The sequence below is a fragment of the Clinocottus analis genome, unplaced genomic scaffold, assembly GCF_023055335.1.
Source record: "Clinocottus analis isolate CAN_PGR_092001 unplaced genomic scaffold, fCliAna1.0.p SCAF_22, whole genome shotgun sequence".
NCBI lineage: Eukaryota > Metazoa > Chordata > Actinopteri > Perciformes > Cottidae > Clinocottus > Clinocottus analis.
The window spans coordinates 8,142,501-8,165,517 of NW_027175954.1; the positions used below are offsets into that span (position 1 = coordinate 8,142,501).

Here is a 23,017-nt window from a genome sequence, read left to right on the forward strand (position 1 = left end):
GCTTATTTTGCAGAGACAAACACTTATGAGTTGATTTGTCAAGCTACCGGCAGACATGCCTTGGCAAACAAAAGCAATGGGCAGCAGCTCCAAGTCAATTTAACAGACTTATGTTGGGATAGTAACTGACATTCAAGCTGCCGTCTGGGATTTCTCATGAATTAGAGTCCGGATACAAGGTTTCTGCACGCACAGGTTGTAACATTGGTGATGCTGGAGAGTGGACATGATATGACCCTGGCTTTCAGAACATCAAATACAGCACAGTTTAGACATTGTATCGCTTGTAAAAAAAAATTAAAAAAAAATTACGAATAAGGAAACCCCTGTTCACCTTAACAGTCTCAGAGATACTGATTGAAAATGCATGGAAACTGACAGATGAGCATTGCTCCCACTGCTCTACCTCTCATATACACACACTCACTCACTTCTTTATACCCTTCAAAGCAACAGCTCTTTCCAATACTAGAACACAAGTACACACACTGGTTATAGCTACCGGTCGGATCATATTTCCTTGTCTTCTGTTGGAGCTTATGAAGAGAGAAGGAACCATGCCAGAGTAAACACAGCACAGTTTAAGAGAGAGGCCACCCTCAGACTATCAAGAGGTGATAACAACAACAAGTAACATTTCTTGATGAGGCAGAATAATAATCTGTCCTGGTGATAAATGAAGCGTATCACAAATGTGCAAATCATTCGAAGTTTAGTCATTAGGCACTACTGTTTGAAGGCCATTTTCATTTCCCTCGTGACCCAGAGCTGCAGAACTAATTATTTACTTGATATGTTTTACATTTAAATAATAGTTTGACAGTTTGGGAAATACACATATTCACCTTCCTAGATTAATATCGCTCTCATAACGGTCCAATATATGAACTACAGCCAAAAGCCAGTTAGCCTATTTACTGCATGAAGACCTGCTGCCTTCAAATAGGGTCATGGTTATTGTGTTTACAACCTCGGAAATCAAAAAATTCGCAATTTTGCATTTTGGTTTTAGAATGAAAAGTAAGTGAAGCGTTATTTTGTCCTGGGAAAACTGGCAAGACGTTTTTTTTTCGAAGAGGTGATTTGACCTCTCACCTCAAGATGTCGGAATGAAAGTATGCTATATAGATACCCACGAGTCTCCCCTTTATATTTATTTTGCCAATTATAAACATTGTGAATTTTTATATTTATGCTCATTGTTGCCTCTAAACAGTCTTAGAATTGCAGAAATTGGGTTTGACGGCAAAGCTGAGCCCAATCATATTCATGTACAGTGATGTTAGTCCCCATAGTAGCGATTTCATCATAGTGAGACACGTCACTGATTATTCTAAAGGTCACAAAAGGGTCATTTTAAACAGACACTTTATAAGCACCAAACTAGAGAGATTGAACACTCAGAGGATGTATGGCTTTCCTAGGTATACTGACAATAAAGGGGTTTCTGCGAAGTTGCCAAAACAGAAGTGCTCGCCATCCAATCATGAAAAATATGCACACGCACGCACACGCACACGCACACACACACACACACACACACACACACACACACACACACACACACACACACAGCCGGAGGCCTTTAAAAAAAAGTAGAAAGTGGAGGCATATGAAGATTTCTTCATGTCAGCAGCGTGTGTGCTCCTTAAGCCACCAACCCCCCCACCCTCCGGAATTAAAAACACATGCACACAACACTTGTATCTAGGTGACAGAAGACTTCGCCTGAGGTGACCTCCAGGCCAAACTCACCACAAATGTGTTCTGACAGGTGAGCTTCAAGAAAGTGCTAACAGAATCATTGAATGGTTAAAACCACCCCATCCTTCATCCATACATCAGCACTTTAAAATCAGTCCTGTAAACCCTGTTGACCATTTTCCAGTACTTTGTTTTTTATAAGACAAACAAGAAATTACGTTGTCCGGGTCATTTATGTGGGACTATAAGCCTTGGGATAGTTCTGTAGACTCTCACTGATTCAATATGCCTAGGGCAGGGGGCATAGCGGTGGGTAAAAAATTGTAGTTGACCAAAAAATATGGCTCCCTCTCACAGAATTCAGACTCAGAAATGAGTTGACCCTGACGATTTTGACTTAAAACACAAACTTAAGGGAATCTTGGCTTTAGAAAAATCATAGACGATAACAAAATTACTGCTTTAATTGAATAAAAACTACATTTTTATAAAGATATTTTGACAAGACAGCTCGAGACCTGAGTACATTGCATCATCTGGGGATCACGACAAACAAATACTGTATTATCCACACTGGCTGCTTGCAGTAGAGTGAGGTTGCCTTTCACCCAGGTTCTCACACTGAGCTTTTTATGTTCCCAAACAGACGGGCTGTGTATGGGCTCCTTGCTACATTGGGATAGGATTGATATTATGATGTGTTCCTGTATGTCTGAACTTTAACATGAAGACAGAACTACAGGAGCAAGCGAGGAGAAGTCAATAAAGGCCACAGAGCTGTAGTGAATTTGTAGAAGGGGAGCAGGGGGGACAAACCCACAAGCTTTTTTAATGGCAAAACATGTAGTGCAAACAAGCCTCTCTGGTTTACACAGAATGCACTTGTATGTGAACCCACATACAAAGAGGCTATTTCGTTGCCACACAGTGGAGAAAATGCCAATTGCTGGAAGAACTGTTTGCAACAGGAAACAGGAAGCACTGACAGCATCACCAGCAGACAGAAACCTGAAAATGTTTCAACTGCCTGTTTGTCTGCCTCCATTTCCCTTCACCCTTCTTATTTTCACTTCTCACTAGCGTGGAGACACACAGGCTTTTCCCAGAAAACATTGTGACATGTCATTATAAGAAAAGTCACCGTTGTACAAAATAATATTATTTACGGCTGCATTCTGCTTTCTGTGCATGCTGACTTACCTTACTGGGACACTTAATAGTACTGAGCCATCGTTAATGTCATCAATTTCTTCAGAGTGTTTTGTTTTTGATGACGTGAAAACTGTCTGTTACACGCTGTGTTGTGGGGATGGTGAGTTGGGGTCACTGCTATCCAGCTGCACTAGTGCCCCTGTGGGTGTGACAAGGAGGTCAGAGATCCTCTGTCATGTCACCAACTACACTGCAGTGTTAATACCAGGCTGGTGCCAAGAAGAGTGCCTTGGAGCATGGCCCGGGCCTGTATCCCCCTGATGTGCTGCCATGTGACCCCCTCCGGTCAGGGCCAATATTCAGCATGTATGCTCATTGCTCACCCTGGCTTTGAGTGTAGATTGTACTAAATCCTTTGTCCTTGCTTAGAACCTCCCAACCCCTTCACATTATGACTACTGTCAGACTTAAACAAGCCACAGTGATGCTATTTTTAACCAAGAGTGCCTTTTGATACTGTGGGTCTTTTGATGTTCGCTGCCATATCAGTTTACATTGTGTATTACAATTCAATGACATATTTAGTACAATTTGGTGGTATATTTGTTTGATTGAGTTGTATTATATGCAAAAATACGCTCTACAGGAAATAAAAGTGTGCCAACAGTTACATCTTGCAGCCAAAGTCCACTTAATCCTCGAGAGTAACTAAAATTACATAAAGTCGAAAACCAGAAAAACATGTAATGTTAAATTAAAAGACCTGAAGACCTATATGGAGGTCTCAGATTAGGGCAGTAAGGGGTGTTCAGGGGGAGAGGTGTTGTTTCCACAGACCCATGAACACTAAACTGGCTTCTGCATGTCTAAATATAGTATGGTAGCAGTGGCTAGGGCATGGCTTGTATCAGCCATAATGAACTGCTTGCCACAGTGAAACAGCAGTGACAGCATGGCCAGTAGGGCCGGCACTGTCAGTGGAGGACAGAAATGCACACACAGGAAGGGGCACTCTCTGATTTATTTGATCAATGTTGTAGTTCATATCAGATGAACTACAACACTCAGATTTCCAAGTGATACGGACTGCCTCCGTATCACTTCCTTCCAGGCAAGCGTCTGCCAGCACATTTGCGATTAAGGCTCAGACACGAGGAAAGACTAAAACAACAATAGAAATATGCTACTACAAAAGATTGAGTGCACATTTTGCTACTCTTTTTGTGCCGAGGGACTGGCTTCTGCGCTAATACAGGCACAGTGCTGACGGAAATGCAAACAAGCAGCACTGTCTGCACAGGCCACAGGAGGAGGGCGACGAAGGGACAGTAAGTGGGAAGAGGTGATGAAGACGTACGTTGAACACTTGAACACCACTCATAGCTGATGGTGTAGGTCATTCTGATGGAGTGCATCTACAATTATGTGATGAGGCTATTTTTGGGTGAGAAAGAAGACTTGATGAAAGGACTACAGGGAACGACATAAAATATTTAAAGGAAGCGTTGCAGTTAATATGAAAGGGTGAGAAACAAGAGGCAATAACTATAAATGATAGGATTGGATGAGAAAGCATTACTCACCGAGGGATTTGTCAAACTGTGAACAAACGTGTGAACTGTACAATAAACTGTTACATCAGTGACAGTCAAAGGTCAGCCGGTGGGAAAAATAAACCTAAACGAAGATAGCAAGTTCAATTCCCAGCTGCGACAGAGAGAATGCTGCAACCCGTTTTGATGCCCATTGGTTTGTCATGGGATTGTTGGCAACCACAATGAAATAATTTACACAACCCTCATTTGTAGGTGATGAAGATTTCCCTGTGTCTCCAAAATGTTTGTACGCATGGGTCAGAGTTTCCTTCTCAGTTTGCACATTCTCTCAACAATTTCGTTTTTATAGATCACAACTTTTGCGTGGGAAGTGCCATACACCTCAGACCCATTTGTGAATGAGACCCTGGTGCATACAGGTGAATTAAACCTTGCCAGTTTACTGTGGGAGGTGTTAAAGTGCAGCAGTCAAAGGAAGCCAACAGGTGCTTTTAGGTAAATGATGTGTCTCTTAGCTGAATCACAATGCCCACAGTGCATGTGTGCAGGTTTGCCTTGTACCATTGCATTGTCTTTGTGTTTACAAAAAGAACATCTCTAAAAGCAAAGCGAGGGGAACTCCCTCTGAGTAAACGCGGGAATGAAACATGAGACCTTCAGCAGACGATCCTAATAAGCTGTGACCATCCTCTGATTGGATTTAAACTTGCAGTGATGTGCATACAATTATACATATATATCCATACAATAAGTGCATGTGACCCGTTGGTTTTAATCACTACCACCATCATTGGAATTTAATTTCTATATGTTCCAAATAATGAAAATAATTACGAACAAGGAGACCTGTAGTCCTGTTGTAAGTTATTAGTTTTGATTAAAGGGGCAGTAAGACCACTGAATGTAAAGGATTCGAGAGAATATTGCAAAAAAAAAATTAAGAATTTCATCCGTACATGACAGTCGTTTCTTATTGTGCTGTAAGGAAATGAGTGGGAAACTATATGAACAGCAAGAACTCTAAAATGATGGTATGCATTGGAATATTTAAATTTGTAGTGTAAAACACATAAATTACAACTATGGGAATATAATATGGAAAAAACAATCATTTAAGACATGCCCATACATATATTGACTTTAAAGCATCACATAACCACAATAAAATGCATACCCTAGAAACCAGTTACATTAAACAAACAAATAATGTCCCTCCACATATGAATCAGACTTGCACTTCTTCTCATCAAGCCTTCACAAACCAATTTACACCACAGACGCGTTTGCAACACCCATGACCATCTTGACACAGCTTCTGCTCGTCACCCTTTTAGTGACAGTGTCAAGCAACCACCGTCTGAACAAAGACATCACACCTCTGTTTTATGTCTGTGCTGGTCAAACCAGCCAGTTTCTCTTCAAAACATGTATGAAAGGAAACTCTTGCTGTTTATAAGAAGCTTCTCTTTTCATTGAGTCACACCCTCAAAAGGCAGTAGTGGGCTCTGATGTCCTTATGTTTCACATAGGTTATGAAAATCGGTAGATGAATAGAAAATAGGCAGAGAGGGCTTTCTGAGTTCAGTACTAAGATTTATACCACACCAGAGGGTATAAGCTTCTCTCCGAGATAATAAAGACAGGGTTTACAGGGAAAACAGATATTTCTAAGCGACAGAATGTCAATGGCTGGACTATAAACGATAGTTCAAAATATAACACATCACAGCACAGGGATTGTGAGCAGCGTCATTAGTCATTCAGATGTCTACTGAACATTTTATTGTGTCTGGCTTCAAATAACCAACAATGTCTACCAAACAGCTTTCAGAACGTGCCAGCATCCTTTACTGCAGCCTATAAATCCAAGTACTCCAAACAATAAAGCGACTGATAGATATTTAACAAGTGAGAGCAGCGGGTTCATGTCACCACTACGGTGGTTCAGCATGCCAATTCAGAAACCTGAGGTGGAGGAACACCTTTTCCCCCCACATTTGCCTGCCCCCAAACATACTTGCAAGGATAAGAGCTTGTTAATCCAGAGGTGAGATGAATGGCAGCACTGTGTATGTGTGTGCAGGCAGGAAGAAGGGCAGGCTGGGACCCCAGGCACAACTCAACTCAGCACAAAGACCGGCTCAGTGCTGTCACACATTGGGAAAGGATAAAAATATACATGTTTGCCATAGCAAATAGGTATACAGGAAAATGCAACAGCAGAGAACCTAAAGTGCACACAGGAGCAAGCCATTTGCATTTAGTTAGGCATCAATGCCTAGAATAAAGGTTACAGGGTCAAGTGGGGAGGCAGTATCTCAGTAGTCGTTCTTCTTGAATGCTAATATTGCATTCCATGCTGGCTTGTATTTTTTAAAATTAAACAAAATGATCATTCAGCTAACATACACGTCAAAATTGACCCTAATGTTGTAAATCTTTTGTGTTACAATTTTCAAGAACTCATTTCACCTGGAGGCATCTGTGTTGGAAAGGCAAACACAGTTGAAGGTGAAATATCTCTTTAAGCATCAAAGCCAATGAGGATATGGCGTGTGGGCATGTCAAACAGAGGATAACTGGATGCTGCGAGGGCAAGCTTGTGAGCGTATTTGCTCCTCTGACCTGTTCCTAATGTGTCGGCTCAGACAAGGCAGATAAGGAAGGAAAGTAGTTTTTTTTATTGCCTCCTGAAAGCAGTGGATGGTGAAATTGAACTTCTGTCAGTTAACCTAACAGCACTTCAGCTGTTCAGGCAGAGCAGCTTGGCCAAATTAATATCAATCACTTGATCCTCATGAGGAATAAATAACAATATTGCATTGCACCACATATAGATTTTTACCACAGATGCTTTGATTAACTGATTTTTTTTAGATACAGTTAATAAAAAAGGTTGGACGTGGGTTATATTTAAAGATTTCTAACTGTGTTTGGCCATAAACCTCTGTTTTATAGTACTGCCCAAGGACAATAATTGAAGGTGTATTACTCGCTAATATTACTCACAACTTTTCATTACTCATGTCAGTTTACTCACTCGACAATAATGCTGCGTTCACGTCAAACGCATCGCGAAAGTAAAGCCTGAAAGTCGGCGTGGCTTATCTCAGCGGCTTATCTCTGTAAACAGCTACTGTTCCCGCCATCCACCATGGAAATAACCACTAGTTCTGTTTTATACTTGTGTAAATTCCACATAAGTCAGAACATCAAACTCCATTGTTTCTGGGTTCATAATATCATTCGTAGAACCAGATCTACTTCAGGCAGACCAGCGGCAGTTTGATTCAGGAACGGCAGGACAGCAGTAATGACAAGGGGAGCTTCTCAACGCTGATTGGCTTAATGCACCCACATTTTTGAGGCAAGTTTTTGAGGCAAATTATTCGCGCCGCGTCATTTGTGCCATTTGCACCGCGTTATTCACATAATTCACGCCGGCCAACGAAAATGTGCGTCATTTGTGTCTGTGCATTGACTTTGCTTGTATCTACTCTGTGAACGCATCATAAATATACATTTTGGCAAAAATATTAATGAAAACATATGCCTTTGGACCCTCAGATGCAAATTTGTGATTTTGGGCTGTACAATATATATATATATATATATATATGTATATATATATATATATATATATATATATATATATATATATATATATATATATATGTATATATATATATATATATATATATATATATATATATATATATAAAGACTGAACTATACAGCAAGGAAACATATGGTTCATTCTTGACAGCTCCTTGCAGCGACCACTTCCCTGTAATCATCATTTAAAACGTATATAGGAGTGTTCTACAGTTAGTGTTCTACAATTAGCCTGTGCAAAGCTAACACATCTGAGCTCTAATTTACAAGTACAAACAGCAGATTAGATTATGTACTAAAAATCCTCTCTCTCTCCAATGCCCGCTAAAAATATGTCTAGTAATTATGAAATTGTGTATTTGGTTGAAATGCCCATCTCTAATCCTCAAGGATTTTCATGTATCGGTTAGAGACTGCAGTTAACTTTTCATTGGAGGTATTAGAAACGGCTTCTGGCAAAAGTAAACAAGGCCACTTAAAGACAGCCCTCTTCCCTCGGAGGCCTCAACACACAGTGCACACCGTTTTATAGCAGTAAATTGAAACAACAACTAGCTTTATTATCAGCTGGACATTGACATCATTTTATTCTGTAGCTGCAAACAATGAGTGTGAGTCTCTCAGCTGCAACAATTGTCATATCTGAAGAGCAGTGAAACGTTCAAGGCCACTGACCACAGCAGCATTCATCATCACAGGTACAGCAAAGGCCTGAGTGGAAGTTCACTACCTCCTTTTCACCAGCTCAAGCTCGCTGCCACAGAAAATCATTCACCAAATTGCCAGCAACCCGACCGTGCTTTACTAACCTTCCTGAGCGCTCATGTGAAGAGAAAATTAATACAAGTCTGAGGACGCTTGTGGGTGAGTGTGAGTCAAGGCCTTCATAAGATATGTAAATTAGCATTTTTGACTCAACATTTAGGCAAACGTGTAGACCTAAATGAAGCTCCAATGATGCATCTTTTAAATGATGGCCCCAATAACAGAGGATAAAGCAGGTCATCATTTACCTGGTTGACACCATGGTTCTCCTTGACATCATTTCAAAACCTATCCAAGTCTTGACAGGCCTCATAAGGACTGGGACTGAACTGATGTCCAAAACACTTTCATAACACAAACCATGTGATCCTCCTCTGTAAAAGAGTATGACACAACTGTAAATATAAGAAGAGACTATATTGTTTTTAACAGTTGGGACATTGTGTAAAACATTCATTTAAAGGATACCTTCATATACAATAATTGTGTTTCCAATTGTGTTTCGCTTGTTGGAGTTATTACATATAGTCCTGCATTTAAAAACAGGCTAATAGTGTTTTAAGATCAATTGGAATTATTGTAATCAGTTGATACACTCACACATTAAATAATATCAATTGGTCCATATCTCTGTGGGGAGTTCAACGTTGAAGAAATTTGACACTCAAATTAGCACAGTTGACCAATAGTGCTGAGTTACCCTAAGCTCTTGACTTTTAGCCACACTATTAAGAAAGGTAGAGTCTTGAATCGGGATGCTATTGCAACTTAATTGCTTTGTTATGCCATCCAACACTAATAAGCCTGCTCTGTTGGAGTATTCGCTGCTCCATTAAAGACACTGTGTTGTTAGACAGTCAATGGTCTAAATACATCTTTTGAATATTTTGTTTAACATATTGTCCCTTATCTCTAATAATTTGGCGGTGCCACTGTGACTACATCTATACTCTCTATATGCCTGTAAAGAGCGCCACGTTTTGAAATCGTGATAAAAGTGAATTACAAGAGCACTTGTATCAGGCAGATGTATTTATTGCTCCTTCAAGAATGCTTTAAATATCAAAAGTCATCGGTTTCATGAGCTCCTTTGATTGAGTTCAATAGCTCCTCCTTTCAACCACTCCTCCTGGTGCACAGACACACACATAAACCCCCGCCCACACACCAAAAAAAGATGGTGGTCTAGGTCGACAGTCACCATGCGTTTCAACTTCCTTCCTCTCAGAGACAGTCATGATGCCACAAAAAAATTGCATGCAGGAAATCAAATGCAGCTGGCTGGGAAGCCAAGAATGATGGAGCGCAGACAGCAAGGCTGAAAATGTTTCTTGACATTCCAGAGCCAACAGACTCTGAGTTTAGTTATTTGATCTTACTTTCTTTTATATACGCCGAAGCCAATGGAGAAAACATCAGTCTTTGATGTTTACTAAAAGATATTCATATTCTAGTGGAACTGCAAATGTACTAAACCCAGCGTTAAGTGTGTTTAACATTAAATGTAAGATCCACTTCAAAAACAAAGACTCAAGGAAAAATATATTTAGGATCTCCTTTTTTTACTGCACATGGGTTCATTCAAACAGCAGAAAGGGGATATAATTTATGCAAGCTGTGAAACCACCTGTTATCCAGTAGCATAGGGCTATAGTAAGATGAGCTGTGCATTCATGACGCCATACAGTTGTATCACGTGTCACATGTCGGCCATCATGTCGTCTACAAAAGTGACAAAGTGATATGTAAAAAGATAAAGCCAGGTTGCATTCTCCATTTGTGTCATTCTCAGTGTTTCTGTGCTAAATGTGTCAGTGCAGAGTGGAACTGCATCAACAGGTGTGCAACTCCACAACTGAACAACAGACCACCCTACATGCAAATGATGAAAATAAACTCACACAAAGGCATGGTAGATGAACGCCCAGGCTCTCGGTCTCTCCAGCACGTTGTACAGGTAGTTTTGGAGCCGCCGATAGTGCACGTTTCTCCGGCCGCTCTGCGCGCTGTATATGAGCGGCTTCCCCAGGAGGCTCAGCCGGGCTCCTTGCTTCCCCCGCAGGCTCTCGGACCCGGCAGCACCTGCTGACAGCAAACCGTCTCCCGCGTTGTTCATCATCTTTCTACCGGACTCAACATCTTTCAAGCCGTAGTTTTCGGTACGGTGCCCCGGCGACGTTCTCATCCAGAGCCCGGTGCCACCTTCGTCTCCGCTGTGGTTGCGGGGCATGGCATTACCAACGCGGGCATCAAGAGTGCGGAGGTCTTTCCAAGCATGCGTGTGGTAGAAGCTGTGCCCTAGACTGACAATGCCGCACACGTGCGAGACGCAGTCTAATAGGAGCAGGGAGCAAAACCGTTGTCAGAGCCAGGCGCTCTGTTTACCGTCACACTTTGACCGCCCTCTTTCCTCTTGCGTCAACGTCTTCTCGAGCCATTTACACCACTGGCGCCGCGCGTAAAGTCATCCACGCGCCTGTCCGGTGCAGCATTAGTGAATTAAAAAGTGTATATAAAAAACAAGTTTAGTACAGTTCGTGACCGGTGGAGCTGGAGGGGGGGGGGGGATATTTTTCGTATTAATTTGCAGCTCTCCTTCCTGTGTGCGCTTTACCGCCTGTTGCTTCAACCCAAAGCTGCGCGTCCACGGCAGAAGCACATGAGTGCGAGCAAAGATGAAGAGTTTGATTTTAATCTCACCTCCATCATTACTTAAGAATAAAGATTTCGACCCTTTATATGTGGTGGTGTTGCGCCAAAGCAGCATAAATGCAAATGAAAAACCGTCACTCTAAATGTCATTTAATTTACAAAAAAAAGTTACAAATTACACCACGTTTCTGAAAAGCCAATCAGGTAACATGGATTCTGATGATTTTTCCATTTGATCGGCAAGAAAAATGAACCACCAACGACGGCTCACTGAACATCTACGTGTTGTGTAACTGCCAACGGTTTCATCAGAGCCTTGCACGCATTGTTTTAAGAGAAGCCCATCACCTGCTGTCACTAACACCAGCATGGTTGAGATGCATATCTCGGATGTCTCGTCATTCAGCTGTTTCTATGGCGTATTGGTCAAGAGGTTAAATACACTAAAACAAGTACTTGTATCACGATAGTCTGAAGTGATAGTTGGTGTGAGATCAGTTATGCCTGCACGTGGACTTCTCCTTCACATGCGCACATGAAGGCTGCACATTCTCTCTCTTCTAGTCGATTGAGCATCAAAGCGCGGCATACTGTTCACCACATTACACACTTCTTGCAGTGAAATTATTGCGAAAAGCGGACACACACAAGTGTGTAACAGACGCCTCTGACCACGGAAGTGTGCATTCTTATATTTAGGAGACGGGAGTGCAGGACTCTACCTCCGAGCATTGACAGACTGAACGACTTCCACTGTCTCCTAACAAAACTACGCCATCTACTGGTGTCTGAAGCGCCATGCAGCCCGAGGAGAAAACACTATCTTTTGCTCTTTAAGTATATGACACTACATGGTGACCGCCTCACTTTCTGGGCACTGAGGGTGTGTGTAATATTGGTGATCTAGGGCGTGTATACCTATTCTTATTATTTGCCTGGGAATTTTTCTCCTCTTCTGCATTTTCAAATACTGCAACCTTTGCACTGTTCCAGTAAAATAGTAGTAAAAATTGTTTTTTTAAAAACTGATGCAGTGCTGCCAAACATTACGAAACTTTTCATTTTAACTGGATAGGCCAACGTTTCCAAAGATACCAAACATATCTGGCTAGAGGGGAAATGTATAAGTCTTGTAGTTCAGCGCGAAAGATTCTTGACCTTACAAATGAAAAACAAATGAGGGCTGTGGATGATATTATAAAAAAAAAATTAAAAAATGAATTAAAAAAGAAAAAAAATTAATTCGAGCAAACAACCAAACTCTATTTGCTGATGAGACTTTGTGATATGGTTGAAAGCAAAAGTAATTGGTTGTTGGGATTTTTTGTCAACTGAGGTTTGGATTTTGTACATTTGACTCACTGTTAACATCAAATACACAAAGTGGCCAATTTATTGCGTTCTACAATCCATGTAAATCGACACCATAACATCCATCTTTACAAAGATCACATTGTCACACAACTGTGTGTTACATTTTTTGTCTTTCCATTTAGCATTCATGAGGGGGGGCAGAATATGACAAACACGAGTATAAACTCAAGTAAATTGTGTCAACCTGAAAAAAGAAACTGAGTGCAAAACTGCCCACATGTACTGTAACTGTACATGTTAAAGTAGGACTCAACCTTTCCTTTCGTTCCTCTTGAGAGAAAGCTGCGGTGAGCTTGCAAACGATGCAGTTATCATCTAATCTGGTCACGTGACCAGTTGGCTTCCTGCAACCAGTCCAGGCCCCTGTCAAGCATTTTCAACAAGTAAAGACACGAGAATGGAGAAATTCAGCCTCACGTTGAACACTTCTCAAAGTAAACAGTCTTCTCCATGAATGGAGATATGATTTGGCTCAGATGTACTTTTTTTCCAATTTTTTATTTTTTTTTTAACTTTATTTTTGCCCAGTTTCTTTCCAAAGGTTATGTATAGATAATATTAAAAATGAAGTTCCGGTCATGGTCCATGTTGCCATCGATGTGTGTAATAACCTTTGACCATATTAGAAAGATTAACCCATTTCGTGGGAACGGCATGGGAATTTCATCATGACCTCTGACATGTATGATCTGTGGTTCTCTTTTCCACCGTAGTCCGTATCCACGCTTTGTACATGGAGGTTGTGACTGACTCCTGATGCTGTGACAGCAGGAAAACCGGGAGACCGGCTGACATGACGGGGCTGGCGGGGATGGTGGGGCTGGTGGGAAGGTTAATCGAGATTGCATGCAGATGTTGTTTCGAGGGGCCCTCTGCTTATTTAACGAGAGGATGTGGAACATAAATCTCCCAAGAGCTCTGCTGCACTCTGTATTATATGTCAGGTCACACAAGAGGCCTCTTTAGTTCAACTTCCTCTTCATTGAGACGCACTGTAGCAGCACCCAAGGCATAGAGTTATGGTGTTGTATTACAGTAATACACGGCTGTCGTATGCTTTATTCAACAACGACTAAATCATAAAACGCTCACTCTCCAGAAATGTATACCTCTTATATATGAGATTATATTTTTCCTTGGCATTTTCTTTTGCAAAAGTTACAAGGGCGAAAAAAGAACCTCTAGTCTGGGAAAAGTAAAAGATTATACAAAAGAGGGCTCTATGAATGGAGGCACAGTCTCAGGCACTTATTAAATTAAAAGAGTACTGGCAAAATGAGTGTAAGAGACTTAATTCTCCTCCTGGCAAGAAAACAAAAAATATGCATATAAACCATAAAGGAAAAACTTCTCCTTTACAAATTAAAGTAAGCAACTCAAAATTTTACGAAGTTTAAAATACAGACATTTTATGAGTAAAATGTTCTGCAAGCTGCTTTTTTTAGATTTTTATCTTGCAAACAGGAGCAAAGGTTAGGGTGATTCAAAGGGTCTGTGACTGACAGGTCCATAAATAATGGAAGATTCGGGTTTGTTCTTCAATAAAAATGATAAATATAGTATAATATTTACAATGGACGAATACAACGAATGTGTTCTTCTTTTTCTCATCCAGAGAGCCTTGCATTTTCTAATTCCACTTATAACCAGCCCTTCAAACACATTTTCAAACACACTTAAAGAGGATATAAAAATAGAGTATGAATAAACCGTTGACATTGTTAGCCAAACGTACTGTGACGGATACATTAGGCCTAATAGACACATTGAGGGGCTGTTTAACTGGTGCTTTTCCCACCACCGGGTTGCAGTCATCCATCAGGGTCCAAGTGGAGATGGAGGCGCGGCCGTTGAACAGGTGGCGGTAGCAACGCTGGTTCCCTGATGCTGCCACTGATGGACACAAGGGGGATGAGAGCAATGGGAGTGAACCAAAACAATACAATCGCAGGCTGTAACTCAAAGCCTGGTTCAAGTAAAGTCACATATTAAATCCATGGTATCTATTTTTATCAACATAATTAAAAATCCCATTTCTACATATTTGTTATTTGGCAGAGCTGGTACATATAGCAGAATAAAGACAACAATATTTACTTTTGAAACGTAGTGAGTGAAACCTTTTCAGAATCCAGTATAATGACCAAATAAGATTTTATCTGGCTTATTTGTAGTTTTTAGGGTTGACCATTTATTTTCACATTTGCTGACTAGCAATAGTTTGTTACTATGTGAAAAGGAATATGTGCAGTAGATCTATTCATGTTATTAATTTGTCTGACTAATATGTTTCTTACATTTCTAACAGGTACCTTACTCAGTGAAACATTTTTACTTTATCTCCTCAGTTAAGTGAGTTGCTGCTTTGGTGTGACAAGTGAAGCATTGGCTATGGATATTCATGGGAACAAGGAAAATATTAACTTTTCCACAAACATGGCAGCCTTTCCCATTTTGAAATTAGTTTTTCACTTTGACCTTTTAACATTATGTCAAACTTAAATGGATGCTGAGAAATAAAAACGGCAAAAAAAAAGAGTTAAGCGTCAGGATTTAAGGGCGACATTGATAAGACGAGTTGAGAGGCAGTTTTCTTCCACACATTCTTTTTATTTGTAAATAATAAAAATTAACTTTTTTTTAAATATAAAACATACACATCATTTGAGCCACATCTGTTATACAAACAAGTAATGTTGCAGTGAATGCTTTACTTTTTTCTAATTCTCTTTTTGTTTCAGTGGAACACAGAAGTTGTAAACAATCAGCAATTTTTTTCCTGTTAATACTGACAAAGAAAGAAAAAAAAGAAAAAACCAGCTTCACCGGACGATGAAGAAAAAAGTCAACTGTTCTGAACATAACCGGGGGTTTGAAGCACAAAATGTTCAGACGACGACTTTTTTTGAGTAGTGGTACACCTGTAGTTTTTGCGGCCAGTTTGTGGCCCAAGTCCATCGTCTGGTTTTGTCCCACTGCATGGTCCCTAATGACGTATTAGTCGCTCCTCATTATAGGACTTGGCCCCTTTGCAAATATCACTGAACCCAAGGAAATCCCATTGAATGGCTGTTGAGTATTTACAGTGTGTGACTCTCTGTGCATCTGCATTTATTCTTTATATAACTTAACAGTTCATGTGTTAGCATATCTGAAATCATTATGTTGAAACATAATTCATATTTCCATATAAGTGGATCTGATTTGTAGATATATATTTATACATCATCTCAGCCCCTTGGAGGTATACTCTGATGTGGAATAACAGAAGGAGGGGCTGTGAGGTCTGCTCAGTTCTACTGTACAGTACTGTGCATCTACCAGAGGGTCGAGAAAAGACATCACCATAATCGTGGGATTTAGTTTGAGAGACATTCAGCACCGGACTGAGGGATGTGAAATTGACTGCAGTTGTGTTCAAATGTCTTTGTGTAATGGGAATGGCTTCGGTTTCTTGGTTTTCTCTCTTTAATATTCAAGTACGAGCAAACTGTACAACTGCATGCAACATACAAGCGGCCCTACAGTATGTGGAACTAACACATGTATCTAGTTCAGCATCTTTTTTTCTGTATCTGTTTTGTTTTACAAAAATGTGCATGCAGCTTGGAACAGGTTCCAAAGTCATGCTGGCCCCGCCCTTCTCCTGCTGGGAGGAGTCTGCGGGCCGAACAGCGGATGAGCATTGGTCATGGTGTCCTGACAGATCGGTCTGATTGGTTACTTTCACATTCACAGAGATGCACAGGCAACATTGTGTGTGATTCTTATTTTTCAATTTGTTTGTCTGTTTCCTAAAACCTTGACAAAGCAACAAATGGAACCAATGACAGGATTGTTGCTTTTTTTTCTCTTTTTTTTTAACGACATGTTTTTTTTTTTTCTTCAAAAAGTTAAACTTTTTGTTGTAAAAAATCAAGCTCTTGTGCTTTTCTTTAAATTTCTAAATAATATAAATTAAGGGTTGGATAAAAACGTGCTGGGGTGAGGGAATGCACTCCTCAAAAAATGTGAAAAATTAGACGGTCCTTGCTCTTGCATTTACTTTTTTTCTTATTTTTTACAGTGATGTTGAACCTTTGTGATATTTCAAAGTGACATAAATTGTATTTATTGGTCAACCTCCTGGGAGGCTTAATATACATCTATACAAAGACGACTGGCCTGGACAGCTGCCAGTGGTGAAACAAGGAAAACAACGCTGCACGTTTATCTCACTGTCAAGTGTAAAAATCTAAGCTGTGTCCTCACCACTAGTCCCCCCCCTGCATAACACTTGCAGACATTTAATAGTTTTTTTTATCTCTTGTGTTTTGTTTTTTCTCTCCATGCACACACCAGACTGACAACATTATCATGAGCATTTCACATACTGTAAAAACATTTTGTGCCAGTAGTAACAAAGGGAAAAGAAATGGACGAGAAAGCAAACACGCTAAAACAGTGTGGCTTCAGAGCAGCCATGGTAAACATACTGAAAAGAGGATTTTTTCAACAGAGAGAGGGACCAGTGTTGCGGCTCCATGGTCTAGGCACCAGAAGAAGGCCCTGTGCTTCCAGACTGAATACCCACCTGCAAGCGCCCTGCCTGAAAGCAGGAGTGCCAGCAGTCTGTTGGGGTTCTGGAGGAGGCCACTGCAGAAAGACTGCACCACCCGCAGGTGTGGAGAGTGATTACCTCTGTCTCGAGTCCATACATTCCGATGCTTAACGTACATTTCTTTGCTATTGTTGATTCAGTTAAAAATCACCCTGCTTCATTTGATTCTCTGTCGTCTCCCGTCTCGAGAGCTACTTGTTGTCTATCGACAGCCCGGCCTCTTCAGCATACACAGAGAAAAACGATGAGATTTTCTTAATGGATATGAAACACTGAAATGTGGCGCTCCCTACAACAGACAAAATTAACCACGACAGGAGTGATTGTCAGATCTCAACAAAGCTTTCTGGTTGTGATTCTTTTGATTGTTGTTGTTCTACATTTCTGCCATCTTTTTTGTTTTTGTTTCTTTCTCTCTACAGTAAGTTTCATGAGTTTGTTACTTGTCGAGCTGTTGGTCCACTAGGATCGGACTCCAGGAGGTCCAGAGGAGCTGTCGAGTGACGACTGGGAAGCCCGTCGCGTTAAGGAGGCAAGCGTCGGATCCACTAAAGATGACGGGGGGAACAACTTGTACCAGCCAATGACTGTGCTTGATAAGTCCAGCTCCTCCAATAGGATTTGTGCAACTCCCATGAAGCTTTTATGGTCCATGCGGCCGTAGTCGCCCCATACAATTACCTTAAGAAAAGAAAAAGTCTGTCAAATTCCACAGCAGTCTAGTTCCTCATTATGAATTTGGAATATAAGATTTAACTTTTGATGAAGAGAAATATGGTGAGGGCTCACCTGTAAGACTTTACCCTGTGGGCTTTCCTCGAATAGCAGTGCTTGCTGGTACAGTGGGTCAAGTGTTTTCCGTGCAATCTTGGTTTTCTTTTTGGCTACATAAGCTCCATTATTTAGCAGATAGACCTTGACATATGGAGCTGAAGGCAGAGACAAAGCAATAAAAAAGCCATTAGTGAAGAACACAACGACCCTCCATTATAATCTGGGTCAGATCTCACAACTAGGTGCTTTGGCTGGGTGCATCTACTGGATTTCTAGCAGTGTAGAGTGTATATACTATATCCTAACGTGAAAAATGCATTCATTTGATGTATTGAGAGGGAGGGAGTGATTAGTGGCTTTAGTGGACTCTCAAGGTCTCTCACCAGGGAGGGATTTGGATCCTGGCTTTTGCACAAGTCCTCGAGCCCTGATAACTTCAACCTCTAGCTGACCCTTTTTCTCCATCATACCAATCTGGATGTCACCTGGGAAGCACAGAAAAGTAAAAAAGAAGATTTTTGTCATATGAAAGCAAGAGAATAATGGTAGCTGCAAATACAACATGAAGTCAGAACAAACAAAGAACACGGATGGAAGTGACTGCGCACTCATGTGCGAAGGGATCATTCATCAACACAGATAAGAGCAACAATATTATACAATAATAGTATATTGCATAATTGATATTCGATCACATACTTCATTATAATATTACTATAATAATGTAGGTATCGTTACATAATAATAAGTATCATATTATATTCAATTATCTTGTACCGTTGCTGTATATAGTTACATAATATAATATTACATTAAATAAACAGTGTAATTCATTTCATTTGATCTAATAGTATATGTAATTATTATTGTTGTTATTACTTTAACATTTGAGTACACCCAAATGGAGTTCACCCTGGGGATCAGTAGGCTAGCACAAAAGTGTGTGAAACTATGTCTTAACTATGAATGTTCTAATAAATAAAATCACTGCGTGAATAAAGATGATATGCAATGAAAAGGAACATTTAAAATGAAATAAAATCTATATATGTATGCTAAAAATATTATAAATAAATATTATAAATGCAAATTGCAAATAATTAACTGAAAGGTAAAAAAATAATAATAATAATAATAATGTATAAAAACATATACAAACAAACACATTAGAGAAAATAAAAAATAAGTCAGAGGAGTACCATTAGTATCTTACCTATTGCAGGAGTAGCCAGCGTTTGTCTTCCCACTAACTGAGCCGGTCCCAAGCCATCCAGGAAATCACTGAACTGACTGCTGGCCCCCACATTGACTCCAGAGAAGATCAAACTAACACAGAAAGCACATACACATTATTCATTAATCACAATACAATGAACAATTATCCCCAAACAGTCAGAATACTTTAAGAATTCAGAACTAATTCTGCTGCTTTCAGGAGAACCTTTGTGCTGCCAGTCATTATTTCAAGCATGAAGAACATCTCAAAAATTGCCCAAGCAAAAGAATCCATCACAGAAAACATCAGGCCTTAATTTGATTCAGTCAAACTACGCGTTTCATCTTTGCCTCAGTGAGCCAGGTGCGTTTTTTTTGTAGCTATGTGCTCATTATATTACACTCTGTTTACTGTCATTCGCCTGACACATACATGCCGAGATTTGTAAGTGCACGCCTGGATATTATCCAGATTATGTTGGCATACAAACTTCCCTGTCACATCCACATCATTTTATTCAGGGCGGTTAGTTGGGTGTGACAGCAGCTACAGTAGCTTTAACGATGAAGCATTTGTTGTTTGATACCAATGACAAAGAAGATGTAAACATTGCAGCCTGAAAACACATGTGAAAATGTCAAGTAGATATCGACAGATACAGAGAATCCAATGATGAGAGATGGAGTTTGGTACATTGTGTGTGTGTAAATGGTTGATTAAAGAAGGAAGTGGTTTACTTACTTCCCCTCAGAGTTGTAGCTGTTCATGCTGCCGTTGTTGGACTCTCTGCTGGGCTGGCGGCTCATGTTTCTGGTCAGCTCTACTGCCATGCCGGTCTCTGTGCTCCTTTGGATAGGTGCACCCTTCTCCTTCTTACTCTTCCCCTCTGGATAAAATAATACAGACAGGACTCATCACAATGTTGTAGTTGGAGGTATTTTTGTCTCATGCTCATTCTGTTTACAGTAGGAGGGTACAAATTAGTTAAACCTTCACCCTTGCCTTATTATAATAGCCAACATTTTAAACACAGTAAGATATACCTCTCAAAAGAACATTTGAAAGATGAATCCATTTTTAACGCTTGACACAGCAGCTATTTTTCCTCATAGGTCTGTAAAATACCTTCAAAAAGGCAACACTATGATTCAACTTAAATTCTTAAAGGGACAGTGTGTAAGATTGGGTGGTATCTAGTGGTGTGGGGTCAGATTGCACGTTGCTCAATTTAACCATTTCACAAAGGTGTTTACAAACAACAGTGGCCTTTGGGTAACATACAAACACAAAAGGCTATCTCTCGAGCTACTATTTGGTTTGTCTGTTCTGGGCTACTGTATGAACATGGCAGGGAACTTTGTGAAGAGGACCTGCTCCCTATGTAAATATGAAAGCCTCATTCTGAGGTAACGAAAACGCAACAATTATTTTTGCTTCAGGTGACTAAACACTAATGAAAACATAGTTATGAACATCATACTCTACATCTGCTAATAAATCTCCTGATATGCTACATATGTAGGAGGTCCTTCAAAGGGAAATTACACCATCTTTTACGTGGATGTCCAATCAGTGTTGATGGTAAATGTAGTCAGTTGAAGCAACTCATCAGTGCATGCTACATTGGCTAAGAACGAAGTTCTCCTTCTTGCAGTGCCAACATGTCCCAGGATGCATTGCCCCTAAGCTTCTGACACCCAGAGACAAAATCTCAAGCAGCAACCTTTAGTCCTTCCTTGTATCCAACTATATCACTGCACACTACCGATACCTCCAAAAGTGTTTTACTAAAACAGAAAGTCACAGATGTTTAAGATAACTGCCTGCTTGTGGGTATCCTGTTTTTTAGTGATTTTTGTCGATTGTTATTCTTTAAACCTGAGAACATTTCTCCAGAGCCAAAGAAAACATTATACAACTGTTTTCTGTGGCTGACTACTGGCCCACATTACATTTAAACTGAACTCAATGGGTAAAAGTGTGCACTGCCATTGAGAACATGACAAATCACAGATTAGGAAAGGGTTTTCCTTTAACCCATGTGATTGAGGAACAGCAAACATTGTAGGGAAATGGCTCAATTTCCAGAGCACATTTATCAATGGAGCATAGCCGTTTTCATATCAAACAATTAGCTTGTGGAATGAAAAAGTAACAGAGTACAAGGCAGCCTAGAGAGTCAGTTGAGGACTTCATGATCTTTCTTTCTGAAGCACGGCCAAAGTCACACCCATGTCCTGCTGAATCTGGTAATTAGTAGTAAACAGGAAATAGTTGGGCTGAAAGACAACTCAAACAACAGTGTATGGCATCCTGGACTGGGATGCGTACACCTTCTGACTCATAATAATAGTATAAATGGTGCAAAGAGAAAAATGTGCTGCATTTCTAAGCTTCCCATCATCCCTTGTGTATTCTTCACATAAGATGATTTTTTATGTCCTTGAGCATAAATTCCTTACCTGCTATTTCTCTCATCTATCATGGACAAGAAAGATTTTTTTTGTAATTAAGGTTTATCTCTGCACTAGCTCTACTTCCTCTCTCTCCTCTCAACATCAGCAAGAGAGTCCCCTTTAGGCTTAATGTCCTGTAAAAGCTTTTTATGTCCACTACAAAGAAGGAGGAGTACAGTGTTTGGCTTTCATCATGAGACTTACCCCCCGCCTCCTCCCCTCTCTGTGGTAAAAGTGCATGCTGGAGTCAGACTAGCCAGACACTGTTGTTTGACTGGGAGCTAAGCTACTCAGACACAATGTTCCGAAACATATTATTTGGTTGTTTTTCGAGGGCAGAAGAGGTTTGTCCTTTACACAACAAAAGGACACTTGCAATTTGTGGTGCTTCGGTACAATCTGCTCCTGAGGACAAAACTTTTCAGAGCAGAGAGATCACGTCTTGTGTACTTTAAGTAAGTACATGCTTTTGGGTTTGAACGCGGCATGACATTTGTGTTGGGCCTTTAAGTGCGTTTATGTAAGTATGTATCACAGTATGTATCCATCAGTCATCCCCAAATTGTTCCAGCACCTGTAAACTTACAAGGACATTTAATCTCTGTTCTGGTTGCCATGTTAAAAATTACCAATGTATTCCACCATGCACTCCGTTGAACTTATTCCCCATCGTTTTACTCACCTGATTTTCTGTTATGTGTCTACCTTTGACTTACAATAAAGGCATATAATGTGCCCAGCTTGATGGACTTGTCTTGTGGCCTTTTAGTCAGTCGTTTGAAATGCCTGCTGTATTATTTTTATTTTATTTTATTTTATTTAACCTTTATTTAACCAGGAAGCCCCCTTGAGATTAAAAATCTCTTTTTCGAGGGAGACCTGGCCAAGACAGGCAGCAGCATAAAAAACATGTATAGTTACAGACAGAAAACACAGAACAAGACGAGTTAAAAGAATTAAAAACTAAGAGACAGTGACATAATGAGTCAATTCAGGAAACATTTACATACTTGTGAATCAGCCTCAATTTCTTTGATTTTAGATTTAAAAGCAGTCAGTGTCACACAGAAATGTGTAAATGGACGTTTTGAAGATTTAGGTGTTATGGGCCTTTCATTCAAATAAATATGGCCACTTTTTGGGCCTACATTTG

General features: G+C 40.2%; 2 protein-coding genes across 19 annotated transcripts in view; both read right to left on the reverse strand.

Annotated features, from left to right (window-relative positions):
• The window catches only part of LOC137792818 (potassium voltage-gated channel subfamily KQT member 5-like), an 83,712-nt gene extending 72,655 nt beyond the window's left edge, over window positions 1-11,057 (reverse strand). Inside the window, exon 1 of the mRNA XM_068588571.1 lies at window positions 10,694-11,057. Coding sequence (XP_068444672.1) covers window positions 10,694-11,022 — 329 coding nt within the window. The 5' untranslated portion in view covers window positions 11,023-11,057. The remainder of the gene's footprint in view (window positions 1-10,693) is intronic.
• Window positions 11,058-15,417: 4,360 nt separating this feature from the next.
• LOC137792816 (regulating synaptic membrane exocytosis protein 1-like) overlaps window positions 15,418-23,017 on the reverse strand; it is a 64,797-nt gene continuing 57,197 nt past the window's right edge. For all 18 annotated transcript variants that reach the window (XM_068588552.1, XM_068588554.1, XM_068588566.1 and 15 more), the window contains 5 exons: window positions 20,150-20,294; window positions 19,406-19,518; window positions 18,576-18,677; window positions 18,208-18,347; window positions 15,418-18,099 (listed from right to left, as the gene is read on the reverse strand). In XM_068588552.1, coding sequence (XP_068444653.1) covers window positions 17,881-18,099; window positions 18,208-18,347; window positions 18,576-18,677; window positions 19,406-19,518; window positions 20,150-20,294 — 719 coding nt within the window. In that variant the 3' untranslated portion in view covers window positions 15,418-17,880. The remainder of the gene's footprint in view (window positions 18,100-18,207; window positions 18,348-18,575; window positions 18,678-19,405; window positions 19,519-20,149; window positions 20,295-23,017) is intronic.